Raw genomic sequence first — 15551 nt, forward strand, 5'->3', positions numbered from 1 at the left:
TTGGTGGAGCCAGGATGCATCGCATAAGGAGTCTTGTGAGCCTCGTCTAGGATTTTCCTCTGTAGTTCCTCCTGATCTGGAACGCATAATCTGTCACCAAAATATAATACCCCGCTATCTGATATTCTGAACTCTCCACCTTCTTATTCTGCTAAACCTTGCTTGATTCTCTGAATTTCAGGATCCTGCTCCTGAGCTGTCTGATGTCACCGAGCAAGGTAGACTCTAATGTCATAGTAGAGAGCTGCCCGACTATGAGCTCGAGACCGAAATCTGAGATCTCCTTCTGTAGGGGCGGTGACATGGCTGCTAAAGATAATAGGGCAGCAATGGACTTTCTGCTAAGTGCATCTGCTACCCTATTTGCCTTTCCTGGGTGGTAGAGGATGTCTATATCGTAGTCCTTGACCAGCTCTAGTCATCTGCGCTGTCGCATATTCAGATCCTTCTGAGTGAAGAAGTATTTCAGACTCTGATGATCTGTATACACTCTGCACTGAGCTCCATACAAGTAATGTCTCCAAATCTTGAGAGCGAACGCCACTGACGCAAGCTCAAGGTCATGAGTGGGGTAATTCCTCTCATAATCCTTGAGTTGTCTGGAGGCGTAGGCGATTACCTTGCCATCTTGCATCAGCACTGCTCCTAGTCCCAACTTCGAGGCATCATTATATATATCGAAGCTATCTGCGTTTTCTGGTAGAGTCAGTATAGGTGCACTGGTCAATCTTCTTTTCAGCTCGCTGAAACTGTTCTCACAGTCCTCTGTTCTGGTAAGAGCTGTCGGTGGGGAGGCTATCCTGGAGAAATCCTCTACAAACTTTCTGTAATAACCTGCTAATCCCAGAAAGCTTCTGATCTCACTAGCGTTCTTGGGTCTTTTCCAGTTGCTCACAGCTTCTATCTTACTGGGGTCTACCATGATACCATCCTTTGAGATGATGTGACCCAGGAAGGACACCTGATCTAACCAAAATTCACATTTCGTGAACTTGGCATACAGCTGGTTCTGCTGAAGGGTCTGCAATACTGTTTTCAGGTGCTCTGCGTGTTCTTCCTGAGTTCCTGAATAGATAAGAATGTCATCGATGAATACGATAACAAATTTATCTAAGTATTCTCTGAATACCCTGTTCATGAGGTCCATGAAAGTAGCTGGAGCATTTGTCACGCCAAAGGGCATGACTACGAACTCGTAATGTCCGTATCTAGTCCTAAATGCTGTCATGGGTATATCCCCTTCCTTGACTTTCACTTGATGATAACCTGATCTGAGGTCTATCTTAGAGAACACTGCTGCTCCCTTTAGCTGGTCGAACAGGTCATCAATTCTGGGAAGAGGATACCTGTTCTTGATTGTGACTTGGTTCAGTGCCCAGTAATCTATACACAAGCGCATGCTCCCGTCCTTCTTCTTTACGAACAATACAGGTGCTCCCCATGATGAGTGACTAGGGCGTATGAAGCCTTTGTCAAGCAGCTCCTGTAGTTGCTCATGAAGTTCTTTTAGTTCTGCTGGAGTCATGCGGTAAGGTGCTTTGGAGATAGGATTTGTACCGGGGATGAGCTCTATCTCAAATTCGATCTCCCTGTCTGGTGCTAGGCCTGGTAACTCTTCAGGGAAGACTGCTGGGTAGTCACATACGACTCGGACCTCTGCTAGCTGTTGGTCCTTGTCCTGACTGGTACTGACTACGTGTGCTAAGAACCCCGTACATCCTGAATCCATCAACCTCTGTGCCTTCATAGCTGAGAGAAACTTCTTGGCCTTTCTCCTGGGTTCTCCGACGAATTCGAACTGTGCTTCCGCTTCAGGTTGGAATATGACTTTCTGTTTACGGCACTCGATGGAGGCACCGTATTTGACCAAGAAGTCCATCCTGAAGATAACGTCGTAGTCGGTCATATTAATCACTATCAGATCGCAAAAGAGCTCTCTGTCTGCTATAGTGACCGGCACTGCTCTGAGCCAATGCGTAGACGCCATGATTTCTCCTGAGGGTAACGTCGTAAGGAACTGGATACTGAGTACTTCTGGAGGTACTGCTAACTTCTCAGCAAATGCCCTGGATATATATGAATGGGTTGCCCAGTATCGAATAAGACAGTTGTACTTTGCTGTAAAATACTAATCTGACCTGTAACAACTGTCGAGGCATTCGCTGCGTCCTCTCTGGTGAGTGAGTAGATCCTCGCATTGGTCGTAGCTGGAGGGGCTTCTAATCTGCCCTGGCTGATATGTGGACCATCTAAAGCGGCATGCATCTGATGTAACTGAGCTGACTGGCTTCCATACTGAATCGGCTGTGGCTGAAGAAGACTGATCTTGTTTGGACACTGCTTGGTCATATGCCCTTCCTGTCCGCATTCAAAGCATCCTCGTGTGCCCTTACGACAAACTCCAGGGTGGAATTTCCCACAAGTGGGCTGCTTGCTGGTTGGCCCTCCTTTTGGGTAACTCCCTGGTTTGCGCTTGTTGCTGGAGTTCCCTTTCCAGTTAGAGTCATGGGAGCTGTGGCCCTGCTGTTTCTGAGTGTCTGAGCCTCCTTGGCCCTTAGCTTCTGAGAGGACTTGCTTCTGCTGCTTGATGTTATTCTGGTAATGCTCAGTGATTAGAGCACTGCTCACTAGCTCTTCGGTGGTTTGTGGCCTATGAACGCCACCAGCCATGTTCACTGCTATTTCCGGCCTCAGCATCTTGAGCATCAACCGGACTCGTTCTTTCTCTGTGCTGACTAATTCAGGGCATAGACGAGCCAATCTATTGAATTTCTTCACGGCTTCCTCCACTGAAAGGTTGCCCTGACGAAACTCAGTGAACTCGTCGTAGTGGCGGTTGGTGACCCGTATGTGAAAGAACTCCTCAAAGAATTCCTTCTCGAAGTCAGCCCATGTCATCTGGTTTACTGGGCGCTTCGCTCTAATTCTCTCCCACCACATGCGTGCATCTCCTGTCAAGCACTTCACCTTTTCATACTCTGGCCAGTCCAGAAGCTCCATCGTACTTTCCAGGGTTTTGAACCAGGCTTGAGCATCCCATGGTTCGCTGGTGCCTGAGAAATTCTCTGGCTTGACTCTCTGCCACTGGATCAGATAGGCTTCCCTCTGTGTTCCTGCTGCTGGAGCCACTGGTGCTGTAGGCTGGACTGGAGGAACCTCTAAGACTACTGGCGTTGCTAAGTTTGGTTCCGGGGTGACAGTGGGAGTGTTCTGCTGACTAGCCTTTAAGGTGGCTATTTCCTGTTGCTGTTCTGCTAGCTGCTGCTGTAACTGAGCCACTAGTGCTGTAAGGTCTGGGAGAGACACTGAACTGCCTGCCTCATGCTGGGGCTCAGTGGCTGGTGCCCTTCTAGCTGGGCGTCCTCGTGCCATTTCTAAAGACATAGAGGACATACATAACTAATACAATCATGTTTATGTAACTACAATCACTAACATGTTAAGTACTATCATCAATCAATATGCTACAGTATCTATAAACATGAAAGAAAGGACACAATAAAGTGAGAGACGTTTCTTACTTGGAAGCTGCAGGTTCAATGCTGATGTGTGTGTAGGAAGTATGGAAGTTGTTCTGATACCACTCTGTAACGCCCCGCCTCCTACTAACTAGGCTGTGAGGCTGAGCATCACATTATGCTGAGCTAACTGTGCGGAAAACTGATCTAATTTAAATTTTAGTTGCTAACTGATAACTATTCTTGGTTCTACATGTGCTGAAGGGTATAATCTAAAGGATACAAGGTGTATCCTACATTCCCTATGGACTAGAAGTTGATCTGCTAAGTTTCTTGGTCGAAACTGAACTTCCCAATCGATCCAGACTGAACTGGGTCGATTGCTCTCTGTTGGATCGATCCATGGATCGATCCAGACTGCTACTGTGCTCGGGTGATAATCTGGACCGATCGGCTGATCGATCCAGGCTCACCGATCGATCCAGTGATCGATCCAGCGTGCTTTTGTGCACGGGACTATATTTGGATCGATCGGCTGATCAATCCCACATAAGTCAATCGATCCAATGATCGATCAAAAACTTTCTGTTCGCGAGGAATAGCTTGGATCGATCGACCGATCGATCCAGAGGCCTTCTGTTCGCGACCGAATGTGTCTGGATCAATCGGCTGATCGATCCAGAAGCCTTCTGTTCGCGGAATCAGCCCCCAATCGATCCATGGATCGATCGAGGACCCCCGATCGATCCATGGATCGATCGGAGTTTCTGATTTTGCACTGAAACTCTGATTTCAGCACTAGTTCGTGCCAAAATCTCACACAACAATTATTCTATGCATGGAAAACATTCTAATATCTACTAACTAGCATTCTAACATGCCATAGTGCAAGGTTCATTAATTCATAGCATTTATACTACTAGAAATGCATAAAAGTGTCTTAAGAAAAAGGAACTAAGTTCTTAATTTGCTAAACTCCCTAAGGATCTTCATTCCAGGTCCCTGCCACACACACCATCTCTGCATTGACCCCTAGTTTCCTCTAGTCCATCTTCCCTTTACCTTTATCTGCAGTATAAGGAAAAGAAAGTATCTATAAGCTTTCGCTTAGTAAGAAACCATCTACCTCACAAAACAGTGCATACGATGCATTTATGCTTTTAAAACATGCCCTTTGAAATATGTACTGATTAAACTAAAACATGGCATGCTATCAAACAGTACATGGAAATCAAGAGCTAAACATGGCATACTATCATCTATAGCATATGTAACCAAAAGCTGAGCATAGTGTTATCATACATAATCATAAAAGAATTAAGCTGAACTGAAGCATAAACTGAGCTAATTCTAGCAAATGTTTAAGCTATACTGATCTCACCTAACTGTTTTGTGAGAGTTTAAAACTACATACATAATAGATGAAAATACATATACATGCTGCTGTTTGGGCCCGGTAACTGTACGTGCTATGCGCGCGTCCCTAACTAGACCCGGGTTTACAAGTCCCGAATTTAGTAGGGTTTACTAGGTTATCTAAACCTAGGAACCGACTATGGGAGCCCAACCCAATGGATATCTAATCCTGTACAGAGCCACTGAAAAGTAAAATACTGAATATAACTAATTATTGTTTGCCTTGCTCTTTCTAGGTTATCTGAACCTAGAGATAGGTTATCTGAACCTAGAGGCGACTATGGGAGCCCACCCATTGGACATCTAGTCCTGTAAAAGCTGAAGCAAAGCTAAATAATCTGTAAAAATGCTTCTATTGCATTTATCTAAGCTACTAAAATGCCTAAGTTGCATTTTACTGCGATAAACAATTTAATCGAACACTTGGTGTGTGCTAATTCACATCCCTTGTGTCGAAAGTCTATGTACTGCTAAACTAAAACATAAAATCCACACCGAAGCTACTTATACTGTAGGTGAGGGGTTTCTTACCTCGTACGCTAGTTTCCTTACGGTTCTAGTCGCTAGGTTTCCGGAGAAGACGATCCTTTCGATAGTCTTCTTGCGCCAACACGTTCCTCTCGCGGAGGGGAGCGTCCTTGTGTCGGAGCCGCTGCCGGAAGATGTCCCTGGGGCCCTAGGCTTGGTGCGCCGAGAGAGAAAGAGGAGGGAGAAGGGGCGTCGACGGTGAGGGTTGGAGAGGAGGAGAAGTTGCCGAACCAAACAAAATAAATCAAACCCCACTTAACTTTTCTATTTATATTAAGTGGAACTTTCGGCCCAACTCTAACTTAAATAAAATTGTCTCCCTTTCCTTCAACACGGCCCTGCTGGGTTCAACTGGTTACTAGAATTATCCGTAAACCATAGGTCTCGGGTTCAATTCCCGCTTAGGCCGTTTTCGTTTTCTATTTGTTTTTGCTACTTCCGCTACTCTAAATATTCCATAAAAATATTCTAAAATTTCAGAAAAATCATAGAATATTTCTAAAAATAGTTTTGAGAATTTTCGAGCGTTACACTGCTCGACCTCAGCTCAGACTCAGACAACCCAGCTTAGCCTTAACTAGCTTAACTTAGCCTCGGACAGTTCTGCTCAACCTCAGCTCAACTCGAACTAGGATAGCTCGGCCTAGCCTTGGACTAGCTCAGCTCGATCAAGTCTTCCAAGCAACCCATCTTTCCAAGCAATTCTTTTTTCCTGTTTAGCAGTATGAGAATATCATCTTAGATAGTATATTTCAATACAACTACTCTCACTGTAATCTCCGTAAACAATCTTCGTTGTGGAAGAGTTCAATTTTGTCATCCTACCAACACTTCATGCCATTGACTATACCTTGTCCCAAGAAGTCGAGCCGTCAAATGCACCAAGCTCCTTGAGCTTGCTTTATACTCACAATCCTCCAAGCACCTATAAGCTCTACTTCATCTAGGCTATCAATCCTTTAGGCGCATGATCTCCACAATCAAACCAACAACCACTCAATTATCCATGCCCTAGAGTTCCTCTCTAAAGCTCCAACACTCATTCCAGGACTCGAATCCATTACATCAAATCAACAAGATCCACAAGCTACATATGTAGTATTTCATGTCCGTACACAATCATATTATCAATATACTAAAAAATATATAGTCAAACTTCACACAAAAGTATTGTTTCCCAATAAGGCAAGCAGACGCTCTCCTGTAATAAGGCAACTTGAGGGTATATCGTTGAATGAAATACCATCTGATATGGTACTGAAGATGAAGAACAAGACTTGCCTTTGTCCGATACGCACCCAAAATGATATGTATTTCCACAGGAAGGGCATTCCATAATACTCCGCCAAATCCAATATGATATGTATTTCCACAGGAAGGGCATTCCCAAATACTCTGCCACGATTTGTTGCGTCCGGAGCTTCAACATGAAGTTTTTGACACCAAAGATAAAGGTGGAGAGTTATGGATGGTATCTTCTGAGAATTGGAAAAGTAGGAAGACCAAGCTCATGATTGAAGCCCTTAATGGTACTCATAAATGAGACCACCTACTAATTAGTATAGTACATCGTGCACCTAAAATCTCTTTATGTGATAATCACTATTCCAAAAATTAATAACAGTCCGTGATTTACCTTCTTCATGTTGATCCTAAGACGGATTAACAGAGACGATGGGATGAACGTATTCACACTTTTACCACCATGGTGCACCTAAAATCTACCTCCCTCTCTCTATTCAAATAATATTCTCCAACAAAATCATCTACGTGCCCCTAAAAAGTGCTTGTCACCTGAAAATGATCATGAATCCCTTGGAATTGTTTATGGAGGTGACAATGATCATGAATCCCTTGGAATTGTTTATGGTCAAATTCCCAGAATGGAGGGATAACTAGAAGAGTTTACAACACATTATCATTCACTTCGCCAAAATAGCAGAGCTTGATTGCCTACTCACCAGCGATCTTCTTCCTTGTCAAATATTTCCAAGCCCACAGGAGTTCCTAATCATTGAAGAAAAGAAGAGGAAGAGAGTTTAGCTAGGAGTGTATTAAAGAAAACATTTCCACTTTATCAATCATACCATATGGTCATGCGGATATTTCCATCGACGGAAGAAGAAAGCAGTTATACCAATGCTAATTCAATAATCACAATTTCTGTTATCTAGATCTCTTGCTGAATGTCATATCGGTGAACTCGTACTGTTGAACTGATACTGAAAGATAGAAATATCATACAATATAATCATTCAGCTGTGACTCCAACTCAATGAATGAATGGTAGTTTGTGCTGGATAGTCAAATATTCCATTAATGAGATGCTAATAACACTTTACAAATCATTAATTTTTTTCAAAACATTCTACCCTTTGATGCTCGAGTAGCATTACACTCAGGATCCCTGCTGTAGAAATCCTTCAGGTAGAAGCAGCAGATGCTGAAGATGGTTTTTCCCGAGGGGGTACTCTTAGCAAAGTCTTCATCGAGTCATATGCAGTGAAACCTATTGCCACAGAAGGAACGACCTGCAAGTACCAAAATTGTTTCCACTCAGAAACATCTCCATATGATGTGACGCGCAAGCTAACAATTGGATTGCTATTTACCCTATGTTCCTCTAGAAAGGAATTTGTTCTTACTACATGGATTGGCAGTCTTAAATGGTACTAAGTGGCTTTGAAAATCATAATGCAACATGAAAGTGGTTGTCCCTCCATCTTCCAGATATATGTATTACATATCATCCTTTGATAAGGTCCATTGCAAACAAACTGAAAATGAAAGGGTGAATGGGATCTCTCCAGCAACACTCCCTAAGTTTTCTGGTTGCTTTTATGTCACTGCTTGATAGTAACTGATTAATGTACAACAAATTGAAAACGAAAGATTTAAATGGGGATCTCTTCAGCAGCACTCCCTTAAGTTTTCTAGTTGCTTTTAACAGATGCTGTTTGGTTGTAACTGATAAATATACGTGTGTTTCATTACCTTGATGTAGTTAAGGCTTAGTCCAGCAAAAAGTTGTCTCCATCCTTGAGTCTGGAGAATGTAAGAAAACCCTTGCAATGTGCCATTGATGCATGGACCACCTAAATGATTTAGTTGTTGAGTTTGGACCTTGAAACATAAAAAATACTGATCAGAGACCCCAACCTTCATATTATTATAATAACAATAAGCATATGATACCAAGAAACAGCAAATCGAGCAAAAGAATATACAAGGCAAACAGGTGAGATATAATGCCTGCATTTGTCTCCTAATGACATCAAGCGGATAGGTGAGAGTCTGTCCAAATAAACCAGCTAAAGCCCCGCATGACAGGCGTAGAACCACAGACTTCTCATACTGTTCAGGAACACGACTCTTTAGATCTTCATAAATGTAAAACTTCAGACCAGCATAAGGAATGATACCAACAAGAGTAGGACCTGCAACATCAACAATAGAACATGAAAAATTAATACCCAATTTCACCTGAATTACTTCATTACCTTTAACAACAAGAACTGCTACAAAGTTTTGGTGCACCAATTTTAGAGATATTGACATTAAAAATAACAGTGGGTGTTTTGTTCAACTATGCAGTTATAGAATATGAAAGCATAATTTAGAGATCACTACATCAAAACAAACACTAGATGACATTTATCTACCAGATCTTTGTAAAATGTTGGTAAATTAGAGGCCGTGTCAAAAATCTTTCCATGCAACCTCCATGCATCCCAATTCACTGCCAAATCATCCATTGTCGCCGAATCAGTCCCACGCAACATCTCTCCACTCCAGAGATTGTGGTTTGCCATCTTTTGTCATTGTGTTCTCCATAACACTAGCTCCACAAATCAGTGCATTCATCATCTCCTCCCTATTTGCCCAAGAATTCATTATCTTTTTCTTCATACTCAGGCTGCTGGACAACAAAAGCCAAATTTCTGAATAGTCATGAGCAGCAGCACGATGGTTAGGTGCTACATGTTCAAGTCCTTCAAAGGCAAGCTTCATGCATGCCAGGACCAGGATTAATAATGTGGATCTTGTTGCTTGCCAACACTGAGCATTGATGTCTCATTGTCGAAGTACCCACTATTAACATGGTGGATGCGACAAGCGCACAGACTCATTGTGCTCATTGCCATGAGTCAAAAACATTGCAGGATTTGATTCCTCCATGAAATAGAGTTAGGAGCTAAAGCTCCCTCTGATAGTCTCGTTTGAAATTTTTAGCTTCCACTGGGCTCTCTTATGATTAACAACAAATAAAGGACTACTATTTTTAACAAGAAGGCATTCTATTTTTTCTCCTCTTTGAGTCCTTTCTTTTCTGTATATCCCCTCACTCGAGGCATATTAATTTAAATTTCCCTTTACCTAAAATCCCATTATTAGCTCACTATTTATCAAACCATATAGTTGGGTTTGTTTTGATATTTTTATAACCTTTCTTATTGCTTGACTTGAAGATTTACATGGTTTGCTAGAGCATCTGGTGAGGATAGATCTTTCTCCAGCAATGTTAAGACACTCCATCCTCCCTATGCATCTGCTAAGATAGTTTATATTTCAAGTCTCAACTAATAAAGGTAATGCAAACTGGGTAAGAAAGGTTAAACAAGTTTATGAGAAATAAGGCGACTGAGAGTCAATATTGACTCTGTTTGACCATAATAACATCCATTTTCAGTTATGCTAAGAGTGAATTTAATACCTAGAAGGAAAATCTAGATCTTGTTGGTCAGCTTTGTGAGAAAGGTTAAACAAGTTTATGGAAAAAAAGGTAAGACTGAGAGTCAAATATTGACTCTGCAAGACTAAGAGTGAAATTAACACCTAGAAAATCTAAATCTTGTTTGGTCATCTAAATCTTGTTTTGAAGGGGAGCCTTGGCGCAACGGTAAAGTTGTTGTCATGTGACCAAAAGGTCACAGGTTTGAATCCTGGAAACAGCCTCTTGCAAAAAGCAGGGTAAGGCCGCGTACGATCCTTCCCCGGACACCGCATGGCGTGAGCTTCGTGCACTGGGCTGGCTGCCCTTTATTTTATTTTATTTTTTTTACAGTTAACAACACCAGCAATTTTAGATGTTCCATAACAATGATTAGGGCAATTTTTACTTGCCTATTTGGTCTTTAAATAGTTAGCATAGTTGGCTATCTAAGAGAATTTTTCAGATCATCTTTACTCTACCAATTTCTATCTCACTAACGCCAAAATAGAAACTATGTACAAAGACTTTTTAAGCCTCTGGGATTTTTACTAGGTTTTCTGCTAAATCCATTGGAATTTAAAAATTACGGTAACTTTGAATTCTACAAAATGCATGCACTCATCTGATGTGTTACCTCTCTGCATCAAGTTGTATGTACCTTTTGTGTGTTGCTCTTACACTGAAGTTGAAGTTAAGAGCAGTTACAACTATAGTAGATCAACAGATTGGTGATATTTAGGGGTGGGGAAAAACCTGATACAGCAGATATTTCATGTGAACTGATCTGACCCGACCAAAAATACAGATTATTATGTTTTCATTTTGGATGATGGGTACAAATAAAAAATTTACTACATTTGGATCTTGGATCCGATATGAATATCTAATTCAACATACCAATTAACACTATAGAACTTATAATTTACTCAAAATATAATCACACATATAGTAAATCATCCAATGAAGGGGAGTCTTGGCATAACGGTAAAGTTGTTGCTATGTTCGAGTCGCAAAAACAGCTTCTTGCAATGAACGATAAGGCTACATATAATAGACCGAATGTGGTCCGACCCTAGCCGAGACCCCGCATTGGTAGGAGTTTCGTTCACCAGATTGCTCTTTTTATAGTAAATCATCCAATGACCATTCTTACCACTAGTTAATAGGAATAATTTATTCCATCAATTTGTATATATCATTAAACTGTAGTAACATTAATAGTGATAAAAGAGTAGTGCCATTACAAAATTTAAAATCTTATGGATCTAGTGATGAGATAATTATTTATATTTAACCTGAAAATTGGAATTTATTTTTTTGTTGCATTAAGCAGATTTTTTGTATTGATATTAGTAAATGCTTTGATGATGGTTTAAAAGCTAATAACCAACCCAATCCGATCAAATCTCCCACTCTGGTTTCAGATATGATTTCAGATCAATCTTTTATCCCAAACACAGGCAGGTTCAAATTTTGGTCAAGGACCAAACCCAACCCACGTTTACCCCTAATCCAATTACAACAACTTACCATGACATTCACCCCTAATCTTATTAGAACAATTTATCAGAAACCATACAGATCTAGCAAAATTGCCATCCCTCAAATTCCATAAACATCTTATTCTTCTTTTCTTTCTGAATAAGTTGCAGAAGCTTAAAGCTCAACTCCTCAATACTTCTTGCAAATATTTGCTAAAACCAACTCAACTGACAATTTCTTTTGTATTAGAAAATTGGAAAAAAAAAAAAACCATCTCAAACACTATTTTTTAGATGCAATTATCTTCAATGAGCCACTGCCTAATTTGTGTTTCTCACAATCACAATTCTGTGGTAATTTATATAACTGAGAAACATCTTGTTTGGTTTTAGTTATGGCATATGCTTTCTCCGTTTGAATTATTGCAATAAAACTGAGTTCTTAAAAGTACTAGTCAATCTATTGTTTCTCCTCTTTTAGAATTGTATTTGAATAAGACTAAGATTATTTACCAGGAAGGCATATTCCATCAAATTACCTTTATGATGGTTCAGATGCTCAAGAAGATTTCATTGAGTTGAATTCTTACTTTTTTTACACAATTACGTGCCACTTTTTTTTCTTGTAAGTTCAAATACTGCAACATGTTCTATGAATAAACACTGGGAATTCATTTTGACGCATTTTCTGATTCCTCAAGATTAATTATATTACATATATTTTGTAGAATAAACACTTTTCCATGAATCACCATAAGCCAATTATAAATCCCAGGGTCTTAAAATGGAACAATGTTTAAGTGTCAAAACATGTGCTGGCTTTGTTTGTATAAAGACCATGCCACTCTTTCTAACATTAGTAAAATTTGTTGAGCTCAATATGTTGCCATAAGCATCTGTATGCCAGAACCATCACTGTTTTGTCATTAAAAAACAATGCATATGTGGCAGAATCTGAGTTGGTAGAATGTGTAGATACTATTTTTAGCATTAGGAAAAATTCTTTGGTGCTTCTTTTAACAAGGCTCATCCAACGGTTTATTAGTGTTGGCAATTGTGTTAACCAACACATAAAGCATTGTCAATGAGGGAAAATGTATCGGCAATTGAACTTTTTGTTGTAGAAGTAGGATAGGTGTCTTAGACAGTCTCAACTTCTTCAAAGGATGGCTGAATATTCAGAGTAAAGGACCAATCTAGTCAATTAGAAAACCATAGAATAGCAAAAGGTATATAACTAATAAAATTATTTAAACTAAAGCAGGCTGACAACTTAAAGGATTATACAAGGCCCGAACATACCTACTCCTCGAAATAGAGAACGCATCCCACCTTCCATGTAGACCTTCTTAAACACATCCACAATACCAGTATAAGAAGTCTTTGGATTAAACATTCTTGCTTCGTTTCCAAGTTTCCCTGGGTTGTTTACCTGGAAGAATAATTAAAATGAAAACATTTGTCCTTACAAAGCATAGAGTTTATAAACAAAACCATCCATGTAAAAGGTAACCACCAAGCAATCCTAAAAATTAACAACAAAGTAGAAAAGTTGGCATTGCTTCTTGGAGATTAGCATGAACAACCAAATGCACTAAGAAAATAATGATAACATAAAAAATGCAGGTTTTGACATGAAGAAAGGCAATGCACCCATACAATATTCTGAGTGACCTTATTTATACAACCAAACTGGAGATGAGCCAAGAATTTGGTTGCCTCAGTGAAATACTCTGGAACAAAAACCTTAGTGGTTGTGAAGAAAAGCAAAATCAGGGGTCATAAAATAAGATGAAGAGAGTGAAAGGTCAGTATCCTGAAAGAAAAAGCTTTACTTAAACATTGTACATACCTGATAAGCAAGCTTTGTACGAGCTAAATCTAAAGGGTAGGTACATAAAACAGCAGTACCACCAGAAGCAGAACCAGCCAAAAGATCCACAAATGGTCCTGAAACCAATGAAGAGTAGTTGTTCAATATCCAGCAGCGATACTGCTCGTATGTCATGTAGTGCAGTGCTGCATAAGGAATGATCCGGAGAACACTAGCACCATTGCCCCTACAAGACAATAAGTACAACTGTCAAGCAGAATGTTCATGTGAAGTTTGCTCGAATGTAGTTTGCTAGTTCAGATGTTTATACTTGTAAAATCCCAGAAAACCCTCATGTTGTTTCAACTGCCTCAAAGATTCTAGAATCCCCAGAGATTTAAACCCTTCAGTTCTGGTCTGTGAAAGCAGTACAGCAAAATGGCTTGAGATAGATTTGGTTGTAATCAGCTAATGCAGGTTTACAAGAATTACAATTTATTAAATTTCAACCTTACATGATGGAAGGATTAGAAAACAGAGAAATAGCAAAGAAAGTAAGCTTTAAATGATTAAACTGAAAATAAAACCCATTGAATATTAATTAACATACATCAGATCGTTATCTGATTTTTATGATAACAAATAATCAAAAAGAAACCTCAACGCTGACATTTCAAAATTACACGTCACCTTGCAGAATTTTTCAACTAATAGTATCACATACATATTTTTTACTCCTGAACTAAAATTTTCAATCTTTTTACGTTGCCATAACTAGCTACTGCAAAGTCTTAAGATAAAGTGGAATGACAACTAGATATGAGAAACCCACCGGATCTTTACTCTTGGACTCGAATCCTTGATGACTTTTTATTTGGTTTTCTGAATGTTGGAAGAATACGGATATTAACTTACACATGAAAGAATTGTATTAAAAAGGAGCATGTGAAATAGCATCAAAAGTACAATAGAAGAAACTACACCGACATACTCTCCGATTCAATCAAATACGTATGAAAATAAAGGGAGAAAGTTCACTGATTTTTTTTTTTTTTTTTGGAATAGTATGAATCAAGAGAAAACCTGGAATGTAATTATGAACTAGAAAACCCACATTAACCATGCAAACAAAGGGACTAACGGACCTAACCTGCATCAGTATTTTGAGCCGTTCAAGCGGTGCCACCGCTGTCTTGGCGAAAGCCCCAGCAGCCCCTCCGGCGATTAACTCCTTAACATATACCGGCAACTCGTCCACCACAGAGAACTCAACTTCCGCCGCCGCTGTGGCGGAGCTGATCGTCGACTCTTGGGATGTATCCATCTCTCCGATCCAAACCAATCAAAAAAATATCTAGTAGTAATATCCAAAATAGGTCGAATATCTAGTTACCCCGCCTGCAATTTCGCGAACTCCTTATCCCATCGATCTCTGGGGAGGCAGAAGAAGAAATCTTTCCGATGGAAAGGGAGGCAGAATAAAGCGCGAACGATGAGAAACTGATAAGGTTCCTTCGCATCCGAATCGATCAAGGCGAGGAGAAGATTCATAAACACAGAAGGAGATTTGGGAATCGAAACGCAAAAGTACTTTGGGCAATCCAGCAATCGATCAACCCATGGATCATGCTCAATCTCTCCGATTCACATCGAACAACAGGAAGAAGGGATCGGAAGCGAAGTGAAGGACACGGAATTGGGAGCGGCTTCTCCTTCCCTTCGCTTTGAATCGCGTCTGGCACCTTCTTACCGAATCAAGTCACGGGACGCGAATCAGTAAGGAGTAGGGACTAGGGATGAGCCAGGTGGCTTGGTGGCGGCAGATTTGATGTCACCCGCGATCACATATATGCCGTCCATTACGATCCTGACGGTGGAATTACGAGTCTTACACGGCATCGCCTTCGCCCGCTGGCCGATTTGCTTTGTTTAGGGTTTTTAGATTATTTATCGGCAACATTCAAAAACACCCCAAGAGTTTCTTGTTTTCTTTAAATGGCAATTGATTTGAGTTTGGCTATCCGGAACTATGCGTTTCCATCATATTGCTTTATTCTCCACTTGTATGTAAAAATTGGCCGGCGAATAATTCTTAGACTAGATTGTGGTAAACGCAAGCCACGTTATTCATGCTTGGATTT

The 15551-nt window shown here is 40.4% G+C and overlaps 1 protein-coding gene across 5 annotated transcripts; it reads right to left on the reverse strand.

Moving 5' to 3' along the window:
• Positions 1-7545: 7545 nt before the first annotated feature.
• LOC122009922 (mitochondrial carrier protein CoAc1-like) lies at positions 7546-15203 on the reverse strand. 5 transcript variants are annotated; one of them, XR_006119707.1, is made up of 8 exons: positions 14561-15200; positions 13742-13827; positions 13450-13657; positions 12900-13029; positions 8655-8839; positions 8397-8525; positions 7775-7933; positions 7546-7624 (listed from the first exon to the last, which is right to left on the reverse strand). XR_006119707.1 is itself a non-coding variant. In XM_042566237.1 (8 exons), the coding sequence occupies exons 4-8, from the start codon at positions 13603-13605 to the stop codon at positions 7826-7828; spliced, it is 708 nt and encodes a 235-aa protein (XP_042422171.1). In that variant the 5' UTR covers positions 13606-13657; positions 13742-13827; positions 14243-14292; positions 14561-14690; the 3' UTR covers positions 7595-7825. The 5 variants fall into 5 exon arrangements, 4 of the variants coding, with proteins under 4 accessions (XP_042422167.1, XP_042422171.1, XP_042422170.1 ...); XM_042566237.1 differs by adding an exon at positions 14243-14292 and having other exon boundaries at positions 7595-7933; positions 14561-14690; XM_042566236.1 differs by having other exon boundaries at positions 7595-7933; positions 8630-8839; positions 14561-15201.
• Positions 15204-15551: the final 348 nt, after the last annotated feature.

This window comes from Zingiber officinale, chromosome 8A (assembly GCF_018446385.1).
Source record: "Zingiber officinale cultivar Zhangliang chromosome 8A, Zo_v1.1, whole genome shotgun sequence".
NCBI lineage: Eukaryota > Viridiplantae > Streptophyta > Magnoliopsida > Zingiberales > Zingiberaceae > Zingiber > Zingiber officinale.